Source organism: Lycorma delicatula, chromosome 2 (assembly GCF_047948215.1).
Source record: "Lycorma delicatula isolate Av1 chromosome 2, ASM4794821v1, whole genome shotgun sequence".
In the NCBI taxonomy this organism is placed as follows: Eukaryota; Metazoa; Arthropoda; class Insecta; order Hemiptera; family Fulgoridae; genus Lycorma; species Lycorma delicatula.
The window spans coordinates 18,447,010-18,469,692 of NC_134456.1; the positions used below are offsets into that span (position 1 = coordinate 18,447,010).

The following is a 22,683-nucleotide window of genomic DNA, read 5'->3' on the forward strand; positions in this document are numbered from 1 at the left end:
TCATGTAGTGAAAGTTGTTAGCTATCTAATCCTCTGTTTGAATTAGTTATTAATGAACTTTTAAGGCAGTATTTTATATGGGTTAAACACTTTTTGTCTCTTTAGAACATCTATATTGCAAAAAAGATTCATTAGACATTTTTATAATAAAACCATAATTGAACTATACAACTCTGCCTCAGGAAATGACAGAATATACAATAATACACATCAAATTATATCAACAGAAAGTCAAAAAACTTTACAGAACCTCTGTATTGATAACAGGGCACTGCCTAAGAAGTTGAAAGTGGTAAAATCAATTCCTGCCAGAAAAGGACCCAGCAAAAGCTTTCTCCTACTCTAATCTCCTTAACATTGTGTTTCAGTAGATTAATCAAAAGATTTGTCCATTAAATTTTAAAATGGAACCTGGAGACTGGACTGTCATTAAATAATGAAAAATTTGGCTTTAGTCTAGGAAGAAGCACTGCGAATCCTTTGCTATAACAAGTAATATAAGTTCACTTCCTCTGCCTTTGATGAGATTTTGTATTGCCTTTCAGAAATTTTTAATGGTCACTTTTTACAGTTTTTTAAAATGGTTATTAAAGAAAAAACGTCAAAATTTTTATAGAATTTCTGATACGAAAGTATAATTCATTTGGTCACAAAGACAAGTTTGGATACTTCAACGACTACTCAAGCAATGGAATTTATAGAGTAGTTTAGTAACTTAGACTTATTTATAAGAAAGACAACGTTACTAATCTGTGTAATGTTTCTGTAACTCCAAAATAATTTAGTTACTTACAGAAACAGGAATCATTTCATAATTGTGTTTCAAGCACACACTACCAAACCACACCAAATGTTCAGATTATTCCAAAAAGCAATAACATTTAATATAATGAGCCCTTTTTTCTTTAATTCTTTCTTTATATTTGTACAATATTTAATCATTAATCTTAATGTCAGAAGCCATTCCCCAGTTTATGAAAAAGATACAAAAATCTTTGTTTGAAACTGTGCGTTCCACAGTTCCAGCGGCGTGGTGTTTGACTGTTGTGTGCATGCACACATTATCACATGAGGCTGCAAGAGAGAGAGAGAACTGTTGCTTCCACAGTGCCGACCCTGGCGTGCTGGTGGAAGGTAGTTTTTTTTATTCCATGTGTGTATGGAATGCTCCTTGTTCGTTCCCTTTTCTAGTTTAGTCGGTGGAAGGAATACAAAAGTGGTTTAGTTGTTTTTCAGTAATTATCAGAAGACGGTGGAAAGCAAAGGCTCTTTGATTGCCACATCTGCCCAAAAACACACTGGAAGGGCAAAAGAGAAGGTAATTATTAAAAGCTAATTATGTATTTGTTTCTGCATACATAAAAATTTTAATTAAGCACCATTGGACTATAGTGTTTTTAAGCAGGCATTTTATTAAGTTATTATTAAATAATACTATGAAATATTATCTGTATTGACATTTTATTATTTATTCAATTAAACCGAAATGGTTTTTAAGCACAATATGCTAAAAGATATTTATCGCACTCAAGAATATAGTACACAAAGTGTAAGAAAGAAAGAATAAATATAACCAAATGAAGACCTTGCGGAAAGATCAACAGTGTGCAGACTATACATTATACACAGACTGCTATTATTATTTAGTTGCTCTTAACTTCACTATGTTTTGTATTCAATAAGTAAAGATCTAACATCATTCAGTCAATAATAGACCAGGTTATGGTAGGTATTCAAATGTAATAAAATAATTAGTCCTACAGAAAATTAAACATCAGCTACTTTTTTATAAATAACATATATTTTTTCAAAAAAAGTCTATTCATAAAATCTTTACATAAATACTTCATTAGTTTCCTTCTTTAAATATTACTAGGAGGGAAAAATTATTTCTTATAATATTGTATTATTGTAATCCATAATTAAAGTTTACAATTTTTTTGTAATTCACCATTAATTTTATTATGACTATTTTATTATTAGATTTTTATATTAAATAACACTGATTTACAAATTCATTGTTTAATTTAGAGTGGCATGGTATTGTCTACAACAGACATACAATTATATTTGGTATTATAGAAAAAAATTTTTTTTTATCAATTGCAGTGAAATTTATGAAGATCAATAGCTCTTCTACATTTGTAATTCAGTTAACAGGATCATGAAATTATAAGATTTTAATATTTTTAAATACTAAATGACGTACTTTCAGATTAAAGGAACCTTTTTTCAAAAAGTCTCTTCAAGTAAAATATTAACTCTTCTTCAATGGAATATCCAGTAGTTTTGCTGATAATGACTTTTCTGTATAATTTTAGACCGATTTTAAATTTAAAAGCGATTCATTAACCATCATCCTTGAAAGTACAAGCTATTTTGAAAAACAGTCAAAAGTTATAAGACTATTGGTTGGAGTATGGTAATTTTATGTATTTTTTCTGTCACTAGTTTGCTTTTAAATTTGTTCTGAATAGAGTGTTCTATAAAAAATGTTGTCTATAAGTGATGCCAGATTTTTTTTATTCTCCAGATTTCTTCAGACTAATTGTGAACTGACACAGAAACAAGTGTTCCACACACTTTTGTGTAGATGTAAAAAGAATGTAACTTGTTTAGACTATGTGGGATGGTTAGATGTGTTATAAGTGTGTCAATTATAGTGGGTTTTCTATATAATTTAATATCTGTTCGTTAACTGTTTTGGATATAGTGATTTGCGGTTGCAATGAAATGTAAACAAGGGTCTAATTTGTTGGTAAATCAGAGGAATCTGAGTCAGAGTTTATGCTATGGAGTAAGATGTTTACCAACACAGTCATGTCATACATTATTTTGTCTTGTTTTTTCCATTTGTAGTGTGTGAATGTTTGCAAAATGTTGTAAAACAATTTTAACTAGGAGTTTAGAAATGGGTAAAGTTTGTAGATTACCTGTTTGGAAATTGGTTAAATCTGTGATGAGCTTTCTAATTATTTTTTTATTAGTAATTCATTCTTATGTTGATGGTTTTTTTGTACAAATTGATTTAATCAAAACGTTATATTTATAATTATTATGTAATCTATTTTATTTCATATGTCAGTGAATGCAAATGTGAAATATAATTATGTTGCTCATAATTATTTATGAATAAGAAAAGGCCTTTGGAAGAAAATTTCCCAATTTGTAAGCGGTCATCAATATTTATTATTAATTTTGATGTTTTTTATCAGACTGAAGAACTATTATTTCAGATATCATGTTATTATTATAAGGACTACCATTATAATTACTTAATTTTTTCTACTTTTCAGACTTGTAATAGTACTTGTAATCTACTTGTACATGTAATCTACTTTTCAGACTTGTAATTAATAAATTAATTTGAATATTTATAGTTGGGAGAACTTACAATTAGGCAAACAATTTGATTAGAAGATAGGATTTCATGTTTAGTAACAAAAGAAAAAAATATTTGTTGGAGTCTGTCTGCTTAGTTGAATAATGTATATTAACATTTTATAATATAACAAAAGAAACAGACAACTAATGATATTGTAAATCAGTTATTCAGTACTTGCTGAATTATTATGTTATTGATCAGATTGGTTTAAATTAATTTGTTTACTTGTTCAGCTTCAGTTGAATATTATGAGTAATAATTTAATTCCAGTAGAAAAAGATTAATACTTGCAACAATTAAAATATTGATACAATGGCACATTATGGTTGTCAACAAAAAAAAAGAAAGATTTATAAATTTTTAATATATTTTTCCATTCCATTCAGTGGTAATAATTAATAAACAAACAATTGTGATTCTACTCAATCTTCCGCAGTGGAATTCATCAAATCTTTTAAAAATTATGTAGTTTTTTGTATTCAATATTAAAAAAAAATAATTGTAGAATGTGTCATATAATTGTAAGTGAAACTTTTTGTTCTTGTATAGACTTCAAAAAATTATAATCCTATTTATCACAAGATGTACTGGTGACCAAAATAAATTCAAGGCAAAAGTAAAGATCAAGATGAAAAGGATTTTTATATAATGAAATTAAACGTACCTAAATAACAACTTTAATATTTTTTAGTAATAATTTTAAAATGTTACTTAAAATACATTTTAAATGTATTCTATAAATTTTTTCAAATATTTTTTCGAACATAATAAATTATAATTGCAAGAGTCCACTGGTAATTGCTATAAAATTCGTTTCATTAAGTACTACAAACGTTTCTTAATGATAAAATCGCAACCTTCATTCAAGATTGTTTATAAAATATTTACATGTTTTCATTTAAACTATTATTCCCTCAAACAGCTGCAAATAGATCAGTACTCACAGTACCACATGTCGTCTCAGAAAAATTTCATACAATTCTTTATATAAACAAAATATTCTTCAATTTGATATATTAATCCTAATAATGAAATATATATGTATATATAAATATATATACAATATAAATATAATAAATATATATGATTCCTTACATTATCTAAATAAGGAATCGCATAAAAAATATAAACACAAAAATTAAAAGGAGTCAACAAGATCAAAATATTTGACTGTCACTATCATTTCAAAATAGTTATTTTTGAATGCATGGACCCTTTTGTCTACTTTGAAGTAGAACCTTCTAATAAACTCTTGAAAAAAAAAATTTAATAAGGATTATGGGGAAAAATAGAGATTAATAAAAGGTAAATAAATATTCATGTTATGGAGAAAGTCCTGAGAAATTAGGGCTCAAGGATATTGTTAGCACCAGTTTTCAAGCAGACAAAATTTTTATATTAAGTTATTTTTTTAAGTTCATCAATATTTTTATTAATTATCTTGTTAACAATTATTCTTTAAAAAACTACAAAATTACGTACAAAATTTTATACATGTAACTACTACTGAACTCTAGACTAACATCACAATATATTATATAAATTTGTATCATTAATAGTGTACATATACAATTGTTATTAATAGAAACATCTATGATATAAAAAATATTGCTTATGAATTATTTAAAAAAAAAAGAAAATAATAAAAAAATTAATATTTTTAACAATGTCAAAAAAAATTTTAAAAAGAATTTATTTTAGAAAATTAATTGTAGGATTTTATACTTAATTCTATTTTTAAACTAGGCCTAATTATACTCTTAGTAATACTTCAGACATAAAAATATGAAAGATAAACACTTAATAATTTAACACTATGATTAAAATAAAATCTAATTAACAGAATATTATTTCTAGGAATTATCTACGAAGTAAAAACTAATTAGTCAATAAAAATTAAATTTGATTTCAATCCTTAAGTAAATTAGATCATATTATTAAAATTTTATCCACTAGATAAAATATTTTAGCGCCAGAAGAATATCTAACATTAATTATCACTTTATGGTTTATTCACTTACTGAACTAAACAAATTTAAGTAGTACCAGGAATTTTCTTTCATGGTAACATTAAATTATTATGCATCATTTTGAAATTATTTTGAACAAAATCTTTTGAAAATAAATCATGTTGCTAAAGACTGAATTTCTTCAGGAATTCCATCGTGATTGTATCCTAACTGCACCATTTCTGAAATAAAAAATAAAAAATACTTAAGAATAAAAATAAAAAAATTATACTCTCTGTTGATTTATTGACTACAGATAAAATATGCCAAAAAATTAGGGTTATCAATAACAAGAAATTATTCTTATTGGTTGTAAATAAAAGTAAATATAACTTGTCCAAGCTCAATTGGCACAGATCTGATGAACAGCATAACTGTATATCTTGCTGCCTAACAAGCACAGGTTTATAATACTCGATTAAAGACAATATGTATACACGGTACGACTATTGTTTATTCCAATCAATGAAAAATTCATGTCTTGTATTTAGTAATTACTTATTTCATCCTGAGTTTATATATTATTAAATTAATAACTTATTTCTTTATCATACTGAAATAGATATGAAATGGAATATTTTACAGATTAATCAGCTGTTACTCTTTAGTATTTATCCCTAAATGTATTTATTTATAGTTTTATAACTGTATAAAATATCCAAGCCAAACACACACAAGATTGATGTCTACTGTTGATACTATGCTCTTTGCCATTTGTTCTGGAAGGTGTGGCCTAAAGAGTAAGGTGCACACACCCCACTTTTTAAGCCATTCATCACGCATATGATAAAAAATTTTAATTTGTAGCTATGACTTTCAAATAATCTTACATATCACCATCAAAACTTGTCAAATCCATTCTGAAATACCGTTCTAAAATTATTTTTTACCTTTTAGAGCGTTTAATTTAAGAGTGATGTTTTAAACATCTTTTATACATATTTTTTTTATTTTCTGCTTTTTAGTGCATTTAATATAATAATTGTTTTTTAAAAAGTTTTTTTAATATATTTTTTATTTTCTACTTTTTAGACTTCAAGTTTATACTTTATAGCTGCGCTAGCGCACAGGTTTGAGCGTATTTCGCGTAAGATAATATCGGTATTTTACGGTGGGTGAGTGCAATCAAAACATAGATCTAAAAGATTTAATTTCCGGATAACCAAGATCCGGTCGATTAAGAGTGTGTCCGATGCGTTAAACAGTTAGACCTGCTGCCGTTAGTTCGACCAGCTGATACATACGCCGTTTGAATTGTGAAAATCGGACCAGCGATTGCCGAGATATTACGGGAGCACCTCTTCGCACCCCTTCCCCAATTTCCGAACGGCAACCCAAAGGCACTTAAAAAATATTATAATCCGATTTCGAGGGTCGAAAAAATTTTTCAGAGCGCTAGGACCGACCGTTTTCGAGATATTTGGGATTTTCGTCTGAAAATTCGGATCCGGTTAAAAAGTACTAAATTTACCCAAAACTTCGGTCGCGATTTTTAGATCCAAACTTTCCAAAACAGGCTAGGTTATTTTTCATTAAGAAAATTTCTTTCACTAAGAAAATATGCATGTAAACTAGGTTGCATAAGTTCAAGGAGCATTTTTTTCAGTTAACAACGTAGGAGCATCTTAGCGACTTGAAAATGTTGCTAATATGTGTTGTCGTTAGCAACAAACCTGTATGCAAAATTTCAGAGCGAATGGATATGCAGAAGTACTTCAAAATTTTACTAAAAGATTCTGTACATAAATCTCACGTACACAGTCCAAGAGCGAGTTAGTATACTGTATATATATATATATATATATATATATATATATATATACTGTCTTCCACAAGTAGCACATTATAGCCCCGCGCTAGCTAGGCAACCTTCACCTATATCAGATCTGTGCCAATTCAGCTTGGACAAGCTACACAATAATAAACACTTGATGATGTCATTATAATATAGTTTTTCCTTAATCTAAATTATTATTAGTTAAATGCAAAATCTGTGGAAATCAAAATTAAACATTTCTTGATGATCATCATCATGGGATGTTTTGCCTGGTGGCAGGTCCCTAGTGCCAATCCTGCCTCCATAAATTTCTGCCCCAATACTTTTCCTTCGCCCCCTTGTAGTTTACAACCTTCACCTAATCTATTAACTTCATCCTTCCTTCCTTTCACTTTCTTCGGACCTTTCCAATGCAGTTTGCAAAATTCAAATCCGATTCATTTCTTCCACATTCCACATTCCTCATTTTATCTGTCTATCTTACTTCCTCTATCCTTGTCCACATCTCAAAAATGTTCCTTTTTTTATTTTTATTAATATAATTTTTAGAAATTTTTTTTGAGTTTAAAATTTAAAAATTTGAGCTGAAACCATAACATCAGTATCAATGTAGAATGACCTACTTGACTGGGCAAAACAATTTTAAACAAAATTAATTCAGTCAGTAATTTATGGAAGGCCAATACCAAAGTAAGAAATGTCTATTTAAACCAATATTTTTTAAATATTGCTTATCTGAACTCAAGGTTCATATTCCATTGCAAAATGCTGTTTCACCATAATCTGGAAACAAAAATACTTCATGAACACAATTCTTCATTGTATAATTTTAAAACATTAATTTAAAATTTACAACCACTAGATTTCATAAACATAATGGTTGTAGGCAACTTGACACAAAACAAAGTCATTTCTAAATGTGGTATGATCATTCCCAAGAATAGCAAGATTTGTATATCATGCTTATAAACAAAGAGAGGAATATACTTGCAAAGGAAAGCAGTTACCCTTTGCTTGACTACTGAGTTATGAAAGTACGTCAAGAGAGTATCACTCACACTGAAATGCAAGTGATACTCAGTCCTGCAAGTGGTACTTTTACTCTGTTCACAAAAGGATTACATATATGGTTAATATCATTACTCTTAGAGAAATAAACATGTAACTTCTGTCATTTGTACCTCAAACGCTTTACATGTGTCATAATCAAAAAAAATATTGCAGTAGACAGTGTAAGATAACAAATTAATGTACATCTTTCTCTGGGAAACTATCCATTATACTTTAAAAATGTCTTCATTCTTATGGTTTTAGTTTAAATGCTTGTAATTCACTAATATAAAACATGAGCAGAAATTCATATTAAACACAAATATTTAACACATGTTTCAGTATATACATGGGGGCATGTATCTGAACATTTGGTATCCCTTGACATTTGCTATTGCTGTGAATGGAGGGTATTAGCACACCATTCATTGAACTAAAACCAGTCTGCAGAGTTAGCATAACAATGGCAAAAAATATCAGTTCAAAAGGAGTCCATGTGGAAGTGAATTAACATTTGAGAAAAAACCTAGTGATACCTAGTGGATCTCACTAAATACTTTATTAGATTGCACAGGCAAAGAAAAGTGATTAACTTTCTTACTAAACAGTTTGTTTCAGGAATTATTAAAAATTACGAGTTGGTTAATAAAAAGTTAAATAGTAGATTATGTTAAGTACAGTGAGACAGGTAGCACTTTCCTTCTGTACATAAGATCCTCCAAAGAACCAAAGAAGTCTAACATTTGTAGTTCTTTCTCTTAATTAAAGATTTTAATTACCTAGGTGAGATTCTATATTTGTTACCTAGAAACAGGCTAGAAGTATTAGAAAGGTCTTTTTTACAACTGTATAAAATGCATTTTAAACTGAGGTGTCTATTAGGCTGAGACTAGGCACCATTCTCCTTAAATCAAGATCTGTCACCTATATTCAAGACGTGTACCTTAGTCTCTCCTTTTTTGACTTTACCTGAAGCTAGGTTTGAAAGAAATCCAGTTGTGCAACAGTTTAAATGAAAAAAGCAATTTCTTTCCCTCTCAGGACCATAAAATTGAAGTAGTTTCAACTTATATAATGATTAATAGATCAGTATAGAAACCATAAAAACTAATCTCTTCCATAAACTGAGGCACAGTGAAGAAGATACGTAGAAGAGACAGTAGGTGAGAAAAGTTTTACTTCTTCACAGATGACCATTTTTAATTTATATAATTAGTCATTTTACATATATTCAACTTTTAGCAGATCTCTCATACTATATTGAAGGAATTAAATTTATGGAATGTAGGAAAATTGAGAAACAAAGAAGTAATCTCTGAGAATGAAAGGTTAGAAATGAATGAATGTTTTTATAAAAAGCAGATGATAAAATTATCAAAAGCATTTTGGAGAGAAAGGAAATATTCGGAAACCAATTGGATATCTGAAAACATATAGTACAAAAAGTGAGAAAAAACTAATGAAGACAAATATAAAATATGAATAGAAACAAATAATTAGGTGAGTAAGGGTAAGTGTTAAAATGAATGATTTTTAGAGCCATTCAAATATTCATATTTTAATATGTACAAATGTGTTTTTAATAATAATAATAAATTATATCCCAGCGGCAATTATTAAGAAACTTATCAATCACGCTCCATGGGAGAGGCTAGAGGTGGTCAGTCATGGACTAGTAAACAAGACTTTCCCGGAGTGTTGGAAGGAGGCGAGAGTTGTGTTATTACCGAAGAGCACAACAGATGAAAGAGGAAATATGACATATAGACCAATGAGCCTCCTGAACACAACAGGAAAGCTTGTAGAAAAGATGCTGGCTGGCCGCATAGTGAGCGAGGTTGAGGAAGGCTTGGGCATAAGCCCAAATCAATATGGCTTCTGGAAGGGTAGATCCACCGTTCAGGCCATCAGTAAGGTGATTAATTGGGCCGAGGAGTCTAGAAGAGGTACTTGGCGAACTAGACAGATTCCATTAATGGTATCACTTGACATGAAGAATGCATTCGGTACAATAGCATGGAGAGACATAAATATGGCCATGGAAGAGAAGAGAATCAGCTCGTACCTGTGAAGACAAATTGAGGAATATCTCAATGAAAGAAGGTATAAGATTAGTACACAAGAAGATGAAGTACACTTCAATATGTCAGGCGTTGTGCCACAAGGTTCAGTTCTGGGCCCATTACTATGGGTCTTGGTCTTTGATGGCGTACTTAGTTTAAGCTATCCAGAAGGGGTACCAGCTTATTGCTTATGCTGATGATTTAGCTGTGCTCGTACAAGCTAAAACAATGGAAGAAGTTAAAGATAAGACAAACCTGTCACTAGAAATAGTAGCGAGATGGTTGCGTACAAGAGGGTTACAATTATCTGTGAATAAGTGTAAATATGTCAAGTTCACCGGACGTAGGGTACTAGAATTGGTTGATATACACATCGATGGTCACAGAATAGAGGAAGTACGATGCTAAAATATTTGGGAGTCACATTGCAGAAGAACTGTTGTTTTACAGAACATGTTTTAAAAATATGTGATAGTGCTGAAAGAATGATGAGAAGTTTGAATGCGTTAATGTCAAAGAAGAGAGCACCAAGGGCTTCGAAGAGAAGACTTCTTGCGTCGACAGTGACTTCTGCAATGTTGTATGCCGTTCCGCCATGGTGGTCAGCATTCAATATTGGAAGGAATAGAGATAGAATAAAGAAGATACACAGAGGAGTACTCTTAGGAGTTGTATCGGCCTACAGAACGGACTCTTATGAGGCCCTCCGTGTCCTTTCTGGAGTTTTCCCTATAGATCTTATCGCTAAATACAAAGTTGAGAAATACTTAGGCAGAACAGATAATGAAGTAAAAGAAGAGATATATAACTTATGGCAGCAAAGATGGATGGATGCAGGGCTAGCTAATTGGACTAGATTATTAATACCTGACATATTAATATGGACAAGTAGGCGTCACGGTGAAATGGATTATTATGTTACACAATTTTTAACAGGGCATGGTTGTTTCAATGCATATCTTTACAAAATTGCCAAAAGAGATCAGCCTATGTGTATGTACTGTGTAGAACAAGATGATGTTGAGCATACCATTTTCCTGCCACAAATGGCAGGAGTTAAGGCAGTATGCAGTATGCAGTAAGGCAGTTATTAGAGGGAAAACGCCGAAGGAAACAGTTGACTATATGTTTGATAGTGAGGTAAAATAGAAAAGGGTTGCTGATTACATAAGAACAATTTTAAAGCAAAAGAATATAGATGAAAGAAATATGGGGTACTAGTTTGTTAGGTGGAGTGGACAGTCTCAGCAGTGAGAGCCAGCATGCTGAGGTGTGCTGGTTTCAATGATCTACTGAGGACTCCTTGGGTGTGTTTGGTAGGAATAAAAAATATCAAAAGATCCATGGGCACACCACGGCATTGAGGTATGGTGTGGTGCCATAAAGGACAAAAATGAAATAAACCTCAAAAGAGCCACTGGTTAGCCCGACCTGCCATGCCGGTATATTGCCGGTAGGTGAGGAGGGCTAATTAGAGTAACGGACACTCCCCTGGGTGGCGTAATACCATCAAGTCGATCCGGCCCAGGGGAGTAGAGGGAACAAAAAAAAAATAAATAAAAAAAATAAATTATATAAGAAAATATGGTAAAATACATTTGTTAACAAATAACCTTTAAATATTACATATTATGTCGTCTAATTGGGCTCAATATGTTGGTAAAACCATAATCTTGTAATCAGAATCTTGAATCAAATTCAGTAGAATCATGAATCAAAATGTTCTTTTTGTTTAATAATTAGTAACAGCTCTGAATAACACTGTTAGAGATCCTACTAAATCAGTGACACTCTCAAAGTCATTTGTATGAATGGTGATATGATTAATTGTTATATTATTAAGTATGGTACATACGTTCATAACACAAATATTCTTAATATGAAAGTGTATAAACGTATTTTACTGTTATCTCATTATAATGGTGTAAAATTTAATTTAAACATAAATATAATTACAAATAAACAGCTAAATTAAATTATTATTTAAATAAAATGTAGAAGACAGAAAAAGGAAGAAAAATAATTATAAAATAATTACTACATCTACGATCTAAAATAAACATCACTGACGTTTTACTATCTCTGGATTACGACTCAAACTTTCAAACCAATCTTTATAACTATATTCTGGACGAATACCACCATATGTTTCAGGAAGATATTTGGGATCTACGTGGTTGTGTAATGACTCCATATCACTTCCATGAAAAAACATCTGAAATGAAACAAAAAAAAAAACATATTATTTCATAGAGAGTTAAAACTAAATTCTAATTAAGTTATAGTTGTATTAAAAAAAAATGCAGTATTTAACTATAAAACAAGTAACATGAATTCTTATCAATAAATTTTTAAATTAACTAAGAATTTTTATTGTTATTCTAAAATGATTATTGTAATAAGTTACAAGCATCAAATGTATATAAAAAAGGGATAAATATCCACCTTAGAGTTCATAAACAGTAAGAATTTTCCATGTGTCTGCTGCCAATCTCACACACTCCTCTAAGGTGTATAAATCAGACGTGTAGAATCCAACAAGTTTATACAGAATAATTAAAAGCTTTCTTAAACAAGTGTCGTATTATGGTTCTAGTACAAAAGTCTAAGCATTTATTTGATTTCAGCTAATATATCAAGTAGAAAATTCTATGACCTTAAAATTTTACAGTTTGATTACATACTGCACTACATGCATTTTATTTATGATTTAAATTGAGTTTCTTGTTAAAATTATTAAAACTTATGAAAAAATTCACTTTCAAATCATACAGAGATTGTTTCTCCAATGAAATCTGATTGTGGCTTTATTCTAACTAGTTCTTGTACCTAATTAAGCTCATCGCTAACTATGAGCTTTCATTTACAGTAGATTACCAGGTGATATCTTTGTTCGTGATATCCATTCAATTATAAAGCAAGATACAGATACCCAATAACTATGTAGGATCATTTTTCTTATTATATTTATTGAACAGTGTAATGAAACATGATAATACTTGAAAATTATTTAAATATACTTACAACTAACTTTCAAATTATATGGAAATAGTTCTTTATCTACTTCACAAAAGACAATCTAATTTTTATAGCGAAGAAGTACCAGTCTTAAAAATAGACAGCACAACTTCATAGTTGACAATAACTGTTGATTACTCCATTGAAGAAGTAATTATTAATTAGCAATGGAAATTCTTTTGGAAGAATAAGTTTTGTGTAATTTAAAAGAAATTCATTTATCACTTTAATGTTATCATATTTACCATGTTCTTCAGCAAATTGAATTTACTAATGTCAAACTGCATATGGTGAACAAAAGTGTGTAATAAACTAATCTATATAAATAAAAAAGATGAACAGATATTATTACTCTATTATCATGCTGAAAGTAAAGAGACTGGTACAATAAACTGATACTTCCAGAAATTAGACCAATAGTTCAGCGAGATCATACAAATCAACAAAGAAAGCTCTTCACAGTTAGACCTACATATCAGCTGATAAATTTAGCTTAATAAACAAATTATAAGCCAAATTTAAAATTGATTAATTGAATTTTAGTTTAAAAAATTTCACAATAGTGCTTCTCACATTATTCTAATTAGTTGTATGCTGAGTAATTAATATAGAATATTTTATTACTGATGACAAAATTTAAAGCTTCTCCAGTTTTAGTTGTTTTTTGTTAAATACATTGTACAAAAAGTGATAAGGGTGCTTACAAAAATGGAGTTAATTAAAATCTGATTGTTGCTTAATTCTAACTAGTTCTTGTAACTAATTAAGTACTTCAAAATTATTCTAATGTAATTAAATACTTAAAAGTACTTTTAATTAATTAAAAAAATAATATTATTTTACTTACTTAATTTTATATATTTATATACTGTAAAATATATTACTGGTAATTAAGAATTAGATCATTTATTTATGTATCAGTAGTTGATATTTAATGTTTTTAACTCATACAGGCGAGATAATTTATAAATTAACCAGATACTTTGTGTGTTATATGAATTTTACTTTAATATATATGCAACCATGTTTTATTACGTATAATTTATTTTATTTTTTCAATTTATTTTTTATTTTTACATCTAGATTTAATTTTAAGTAATGCTATATGGAGTGGTTAAGTGTTAGAGAGAACGACTTTTTATTTCCTCTATTAATTTGAAAAAAATACAACATACAATACAAATATATATATATATATATATATATATATATATATACATATATGAGCAATTTCAAAATGCTGGGCTGGCTATACTTTTTTGGATTCTACTTGTAAAACTAAACACAAAATATCCTTAGGAAAAATGGCAATTTCTCCTTCGTTCTTTCACTGTCCGCCATTTTGTTATTTTTATGTAATAATTTATATCTCAAGTTCAGATAGACGAATCTGGTATGCGTCTTGGTAATAAAGTTTTAAAATTAGTAAAAAACCAGGACCTAAATTATCGTCGCAAATTACAAAATGGCGGCCATGTTTATTTTTCAATCCGTTATATCTCAATAAATATTAGTTTTATTATAATATATGTTATTTGCTAAAATATTAAGTGTTTTATTTTAACTCTGCCGAGTTATGGCAGAAAATAGGTGTTGTAATTTTTTGTCATAATTATTAGGTCTATTATTGTGAAAAAATCGTTACTTAATTTGATATTAATTTACAATACTAGAATTAACAACAAATAAAAACAGTTAAAATTTAATCGAATTGAACGTAAAGTGGAGGACGTAAAAACACCCACACAAAATTACAACTTCAATTTTCTGCCATAACTCGGCTATTTGTTAACGGATTTAAAATAATAAAATGTCATTTTATTCAAAATAAAAGGCTTAATATTTAATAGTCCTGATACTTTGATAATTTTAAAACTTTATTATTACCAAGACGCCAAATTCATCTATCTGAACTTGAGATATAAATTATTATATAAAAATAACAAAATGGCGGACAGTGGGAGAACGAAGGAGAGACTGCCAGTTTTCCTAAGGATATTTTTTGTTTAGTTTTACAGGTACAATCCGAAAAAGTATAGCCAGCCCACCATTTTAGAAACACTTTGCATATAATTGAATATAATAATGTACTATATGTATTTTGTATTATAATTACTGAAACAATTTATTTATAAAACACTTACTTATTATGGTAGTGGTCAATTGTACAATACTAAATGTACAATTCAATCATATATATATATATATATATAGATATATATTTCTTAATTCTGGTCAATTAATTACAATCAATAAATATTAGTTATTTATAATCTATATAAATACTGATGTAACTGTTCGTTTGTTCAAAATCTTAAATCTCCGAAAATTCTTCTCAGATTGCTTTAAAATTTTGACACAACGTTGCATTCGAATACGCGAGTGTTTTTATATACCTACTATTTATATACCTAACATGTCACACCTGTGACAAGTTAAAACATGTTTTTTTTAAAAATCAGCGCTATCTGTTGGACCTAAAAGCAACACACGCTATACTAAATATTTTACGATTCCATTTCTATGTTTCCGATATGTGTATCCGCTATGTACTAAAAAAACTGCTGGACCGATTTAGCCGCAAAGAAAAGGGAGAAAGGAAAAAATTGGAAAAGGCAAAGGGAAAAATCGAAAAAGATGAAAGGGAAGAAGGTAAAAAGGGAAGTACAGGAAAATGGAAAAAAGAAAAAGGGGAAAAGGGGAAAAGGAGATGGAAACGGAAAAGGAGAAAGGGTGAAAGAGGAAGGGGAAAGGGAAATAGGGGAAAGAAAATGTCGACATAGAGGAGGAGGAAAGGGGAAATGATGGAAAGGAAAATGGATAATGGGAGAAATGTAAAGGCAGTTCGGTAAAAAAAAATGGGAAAAGGAAATTAAGAAAGGTGAAAAAGAAAATGGTGGAAAGAGGAAAAGGGTAAAAGGGAAAAGTTAAATTTTGTGATGTTCCGTAATGTTCATTTTGTTAATGTTTTATTAAACTTTCAATTGTGTTCATTTTATATATATAAAATGAACACATTTTTTTAATTAATGTTTTTAATTAATGATATAAATATTTGAACATAAAATTAAATACTGAGAAATACGTTAAGATACATATATTTGGTTTATATTAAAATTATATGGATCTAAATTATGTTACACTGACTTAAATATAAAAACTTCCCGATCATTAAGATTTTGGACAAACGAACATATATATCTTTATTTATATGGATTGTGGAATTTCAAATACTTAAGTTTCAAAAATCAGCTATAACCTAGTTTTTTCACCCAGAAATTACTGGTTTGGATATCAACTTCTTATGAATGTTAAAGTTTGAACGTAATCTCTAGACTCGTAACAGATTGTTTGTGTGCACTAAGAAACCATTAAAATAAAGGTTATTAGCTATCTGATTCTATTAATCTTTGATTAGCTGGCATAAAATTTCGTATCAGGATGTTTTATGATGTAATAGCTTAGAATTAAGCAACCGTTAAAATTTTATGCGACGAGAAAAGATAAATAAGAACATAGAAATGTAATCATGAATTATATTTCTTGTATGATATCTTTGAATATTCTGTGTATAATTAAACACACACAAATACTTGTTCATGCGAACGTGCGCGTGTCATGAACAAGCAGGTGTCAACTTTTCCTTAAAGTTCAAGGTGAACTTCTGTTCAATCATTGGACTCATACAAGTTATAAATGTATAATAAACTCTCATTACACAGTTCGGATCAATCCATTCACGAGAGTAGTCCCAATTTCATCATATCGTTTTCATACAACGACATAAAGATAATTTTTTACGCTTGAATTAGATTTATTATTAGAACTTGCCAGACAAGTTTTGTTTTTAATTCTCCTTTGTTTTTGAAACTACTTAATTTATAATTTATTAAATTTGAATAGTTTTATAGCAAAGAATAAAAAATAAAGTGAAGGTTTTATTCCATTTGATGAAGGCATCAAAAAATTCTTGTTGTTCGTTTCCTTTATATTAATCATTTTTTTAAGAGGTGGGGAATAAATTTTGAAGTTTTTCTAAAATATTCATACAGTAGGTTAGGCTTAACAAATTTGCTTACGTAAAGTTTTTTTCTAAATCTAACTGCCCCTTCAATAAAGGTAAAATAAGAAAAAGGACATTTTTAAAAAACCTTTTAGGTCCGGGATCTATAATTTAAAAAAAAAAAAAAAAAAAAATAGTATACATCTCTTGCTTGATACCTTGATACCTCTACATTATAAAGTACAAATTTTCAAAAAATATTGAAACCAAAGGGTGATAAAGGAAAAGAACAATAAACATATATTTCAGTTTTAAGAGATAGGGTTAATTAAAAAAACTTTCGGATTTACATATATAATGCAGGTATTTGATTTAATGTGCTTTATTAAAGTTTACTCTATAATGCCTCTAAAGAAAATCGAAATTGATTTTTTCGCGAAACACCCTCTCAACGATTTTTGAAAAAAAAATTAATATGATCAATGCTCTATATATATTGAAGTATTTGAGCTAAATTTGAATAAAATTGATTCGGTCAATCCTGACATAAAAGGACAAAAGCAGTGCAACAGTAATACGTAAACATTAAAAATGATTTATTATTACGTAAACATCAAAAAATGTTAAAAAGGGATTTTTAAAAGTATCTGTGTTTATTTTCTCGGTTATCTGATAATTACGGATTGTTTATTTAATAATAATTAAATATAAATTATATTTAATCCATGTTTAAATGAAACAAAAGCTCCGGTCCAAAAGCACATTAGGCATAATCTTATTTCACAGACAGTATACAAAAGATAACTTGGCTGTAACCTTTTAGGACCTCATTAAATTTCTCCGTCAATAAAATTAGCATTCATCTTAGTCAGATGAAAATATTAGATAGTTAATGATAAACGGTCTAAGGCATATTTTTAATGTAGTAACCTTTGGATTAAAAAGTAACTTTTCAATTCCTAGGTTATACTGTTTCTTTTGAAATGTTAATTATTCAATTTCTAAGCTAAATTACCAGCGAGTTAATTTATTCTAATATATTAAATATTTCAAATATTTTAACGGTCAATTCAAATATTATAGAAAGCGAAACTAGGTAGATGAACAGGTTACAGTTTTCTTATTTATTATATTATACGTATAGATCCAAGGGTAAAGATTGCATACAGAAAAAAGTAAGTTAATTAAAAAAATAGTTAACAATAACAAACACGCCGACGAACCTTCTCATACTCAAAAGATAAAAAACACAAAAAAATGTAAAATATAAGCAAAAAATTATGCTGAAGTAATAAATAAGCACAAATTATTTCATCATTAAATTACAAAACAAATAATGCATATGTCGGAAAAATAATGTGCTGATTAAAATATTTCAAATTCGTTCCACTGGTTTAATTTTCAAAATCGGCCAAAGTTCTCTAACAAATTGACATCGTCAACTTATTAAAAACCATACTTTTCTGAATTTTGTGACCTCTTCCAAAATTATTAAGATTCGTCGAAAACTAAAGATAAAATATTTTCACGATCACAATAGTTTGTTGTTTTTTAAATTAATTATTTGTGTACACTTAGCAAAGTGGCTAATAACGAATCTAATTTACTTAAAATGAATTGCCTAACCAATTCAAAACAAATAATTACACATATTTCATAATATGTTACGAGTGTTATTTATTTATTACTAAATTATACTTGTTGATCCTGTAATAAACTCCGTAATAATTAGTTAATCAAATTAAACCGAGTGAATTTATACCCTAATCAGCAATGCAGTTTTTATTTCGTTAATCGTAACCAATTAAAATCACAACTATTATGTTAAACTAGAAGGGGATCTGAAAATACACTGCAGTGCCACATATGGGGAATTAATTAGTTGTATAACGTTGTGCTGAGAAACTTCATACAGTAAAGGGCATTAAAATATATTACAAATCCAATTTAAGGAAATTATGACAACTATTTTTTTTTAATTGTAAATAATAATAAATAAATAAATAGAAATTTACTAAAACCTATAGTAAAAAATTACGTATAAACGCAGAATCATTAAATCAAAGGCTTATGCAAGCCTTTGTTTTAACGCAAAAGAAAAATCAATGTAAAAGTGTTTAAAGAAAGTTAGTTACACCTTATTTAATCCTGTTTCTTTTTTTCAGATACTTTCTCAGAAACAAAAATCGTAGATACAAGCTGTATTCAGGATGTTGATTAACAATGCAGGGCATATAGGTTCAATAACTTTAATATTACGCAATGTAAACCCCCTCCAACTACTAGTAACCAAGTTTACTCCTTTCTTGATCTATAAACTTGTCTGAGATGAACAGTGCATTTATGGATCGGCAACTAGTCCGTTTTCAAGGTCAGATAATTCAATTATTCAAAAAAATAATAAATTACAGTCTTTATAAAAATCTTTAAACGGTCTACGTTTATACGAACTCACAAACACAAATATTGTATTCACTTCAACCATCGTAGTTTACGGCTATCATGGATCCTGAATATCATGCACGCCCTCAAAATATTCCTCCACTTGTCTCTGTTTTTAATCTCCTCCCACAAGTTACCCCTTTTCATCCAGTCCTATCAATCCATTATAGATCTGATGATCTATCAATCTTGTTCTTAATCGACTGGATGATCATCATCCATTAAATGATTCCTTGATTTACCTTCAGTTGGTATATTTCTGCGCTTTTTTGACTTTCATGCATCTCCATCTCTTTTCTTTTTATTCTCCTAGTTTCATTTGCGCTGAAATCAGGTAGCTTTTCTTAAAAAAGTTTGTCATGTTGAATGTACTGGATAAAATAAAATGAGACGTATTATATACCGTATATACCGTATAAATCAATATTTTTTCTGTTTCACAATGCTTTCAAGTTAAACGCTTAAAAACGGCGCATATAAAAAGTACAATTATGAATCTTTTTGCGTTCTCCTCATTAATACGAGACCGGCCCATTTATTATTTCTCTGTGGGTCATTTACCCACAGAGAAATAATAACATATATCATCTACCTTCAAGAAGAAGTAATAGTAACTTATTACATCCTTCAAATTTGCTACAAAAATAGCTACATCATTATCATACATCAGAAAATTATGTGTTACCTTCATCACAGTCCCTTTCTAGTTTTCCTTGTAAATATTACTCATCATTTTCAAAAACTATTTTTAATAAAATAAGCTACAGCTACATCCATGTTTAAGACCAGTACTAATTTAAAAACCATTACCATTCTCGAAGTGAAACAATTAAACATTAAAACCCATTCTTATCATTCAAATGATCTTTTATGATATTTAAAATTTTTCATTTTTATTGTACATGAATTCTTTATATATGTTTTCGCAAGCGCGAATTACTAAATGTAAAAACAAGATATTCATATTGTTATCGGATTTTCAGTATCTATTAAATAACTGCGAAATAATTACCAATTAACTTATCTGCCATATCAGATCACTAAATAATTATAAATTTATTAAGATCACGTCAGGAATGGATAAGTGTCCTAAATAATGGTAATAAAAGGAACTGCACCGGTGTTTGCCGGAACAAATATTATTCCAGTATTTTATTCTCCTTCTGTTTGTTAATTGCAAGAATCCAAGGAAGCGAAGGGAAAATTCAGTCAAAGCAATATTATAAACTATAAATTTAATTAAAAAATATAAGGAGTAAAATGTTACAGTTCATATTAATAGGTTAATGAAAGTAATGAAGAATGAAATAACAGTTAAGCAAATATTTGAAGAATAGAAAGACGAAAATAGCGACAAATACTACAAATCAACTGAAATATTTGTTGGTGCTTATTGACAGAAGGTTGGTAATGGGGCATTCATGCTAATAATAAAACAAAAAATCATGAAAGAAAATTACACATTTTACCAAATAAACTCAGTTCTACATGGTTAAGAACGAAACTGTCAAGTACGTTGTACGACAAAAGAAAACTTTCATTAAAACGTTTAATCACATGGATGAATTTTCAGTTACATAAAACTCAATAATAAAATCAGGATTGTTTACGCCATACAAATTTTGATCAATCGCATAAAAATGGAGAATTAATACCTTTTCTTTCTTTTTTTTTGCAAAATGAACATATGTTCCAAAACTTCAGTTATTCAGAAAATAAATTATCCTTTCTCCATTAATTAATTTTAAAAGTCATAGTTACTTCACATAAAACTATATATAAACAGTAATCAACTAACATGGTTGTCAACCGTAACAGTTTTATATGATTCTCTTATAGCCTTTACCGATAGTTTATAACCTATACTTTAATCACTTGAAAACTGTTTAAAATTTTATCGTGTACGTGAAAAAAAAAAAATCAGCTAAAAAAACATTAGTTTACAAGAATTAACAAACATTTTTTGTTTATCATTTACTATCATAAAATATTAATGACATTCGTTTTAAGATTTAATAATAAAAACAGTGATTAATTTCATTGACCTAACACACTTGACTTAATATTCAAGAATGTATTCATTGTAATCTTATATAATTGTATGTATAATTGAAACAGGTCCTCAAGAGTTGCTTTACCTTTGGATTTTTTAGAAGAAAATATATACATATTACTGAAATGTGTGTCTGTGTGTGTGTGTGTACGCGCGCGCGTTTTTAGCATGTGCCTGGTAAAATAGCAGCAGACTACTTTATAACAGTCTGCGTAAAATATGTGATGCCAGCACATGCGAATCCCTTTGGCGAGGGGAGTGTATTGCATCCTCCAATAACTAGGGCCCCCAACATTCCTGTTAGGCCAGAAGGCTATGGTACGACTTCAGGGGACGGACTGAAGAGGAATCGTGCCGGGATAACAAAGCACATGCGCGGCTAGTCTCCCAAGGTCGGCCCCGGTAAACTTTTTAATCTGGTGTAAAATCGGAACAAAATTCCGTCCATAAATAAAACAATTAAATTATAACTCCCAAATAAATTAAATATCCGCCCGATAAAAAGAAAAATACAGCAGCAAAAACGTTTGTCCAAGACTCTGCGATGAGTGAACAGACACATAAATTTCTCTCTATCCTTGCGTTCAGTTCCGTAAAATTTCTGGCACGTAGATTTTATTTTCTTTAAAAAAAAGCTAATACAAAATAAAAGGTTAATTCTGGTTTTACTTACGATTTCTCTGTATCTTTTCCCAAGAAGAGGTTTAAAAACAGCAAATATCATATCAAATACCCACGATTCATTTACAACATGAATGGAAGCAGTTTTCATTGGAAAACTTGTCTGAAAATAATTTTTATTTATTAAAAACAAACAATTACATAGAAAGAAAAGTATACGTACACTATAATTAGATTAATAATACAATTATTAACATAACTT

The 22,683-nt window shown here is 29.0% G+C and overlaps 1 protein-coding gene across 1 annotated transcript in view; it reads right to left on the minus strand.

Annotated features, from left to right (window-relative positions):
- Positions 1 to 4,978: 4,978 nt before the first annotated feature.
- Positions 4,979 to 22,683, minus strand: part of LOC142320517 (alpha-tocopherol transfer protein-like) — a 141,057-nt gene continuing 123,352 nt past the window's right edge. The window contains exons 6-8 of the mRNA XM_075358392.1: positions 22,474 to 22,584; positions 12,355 to 12,499; positions 4,979 to 5,576 (exon numbers count right to left, since the gene is read on the minus strand). Of these exons, the coding sequence (XP_075214507.1) occupies positions 5,512 to 5,576; positions 12,355 to 12,499; positions 22,474 to 22,584 (321 nt within the window). The 3' untranslated portion in view covers positions 4,979 to 5,511. The remainder of the gene's footprint in view (positions 5,577 to 12,354; positions 12,500 to 22,473; positions 22,585 to 22,683) is intronic.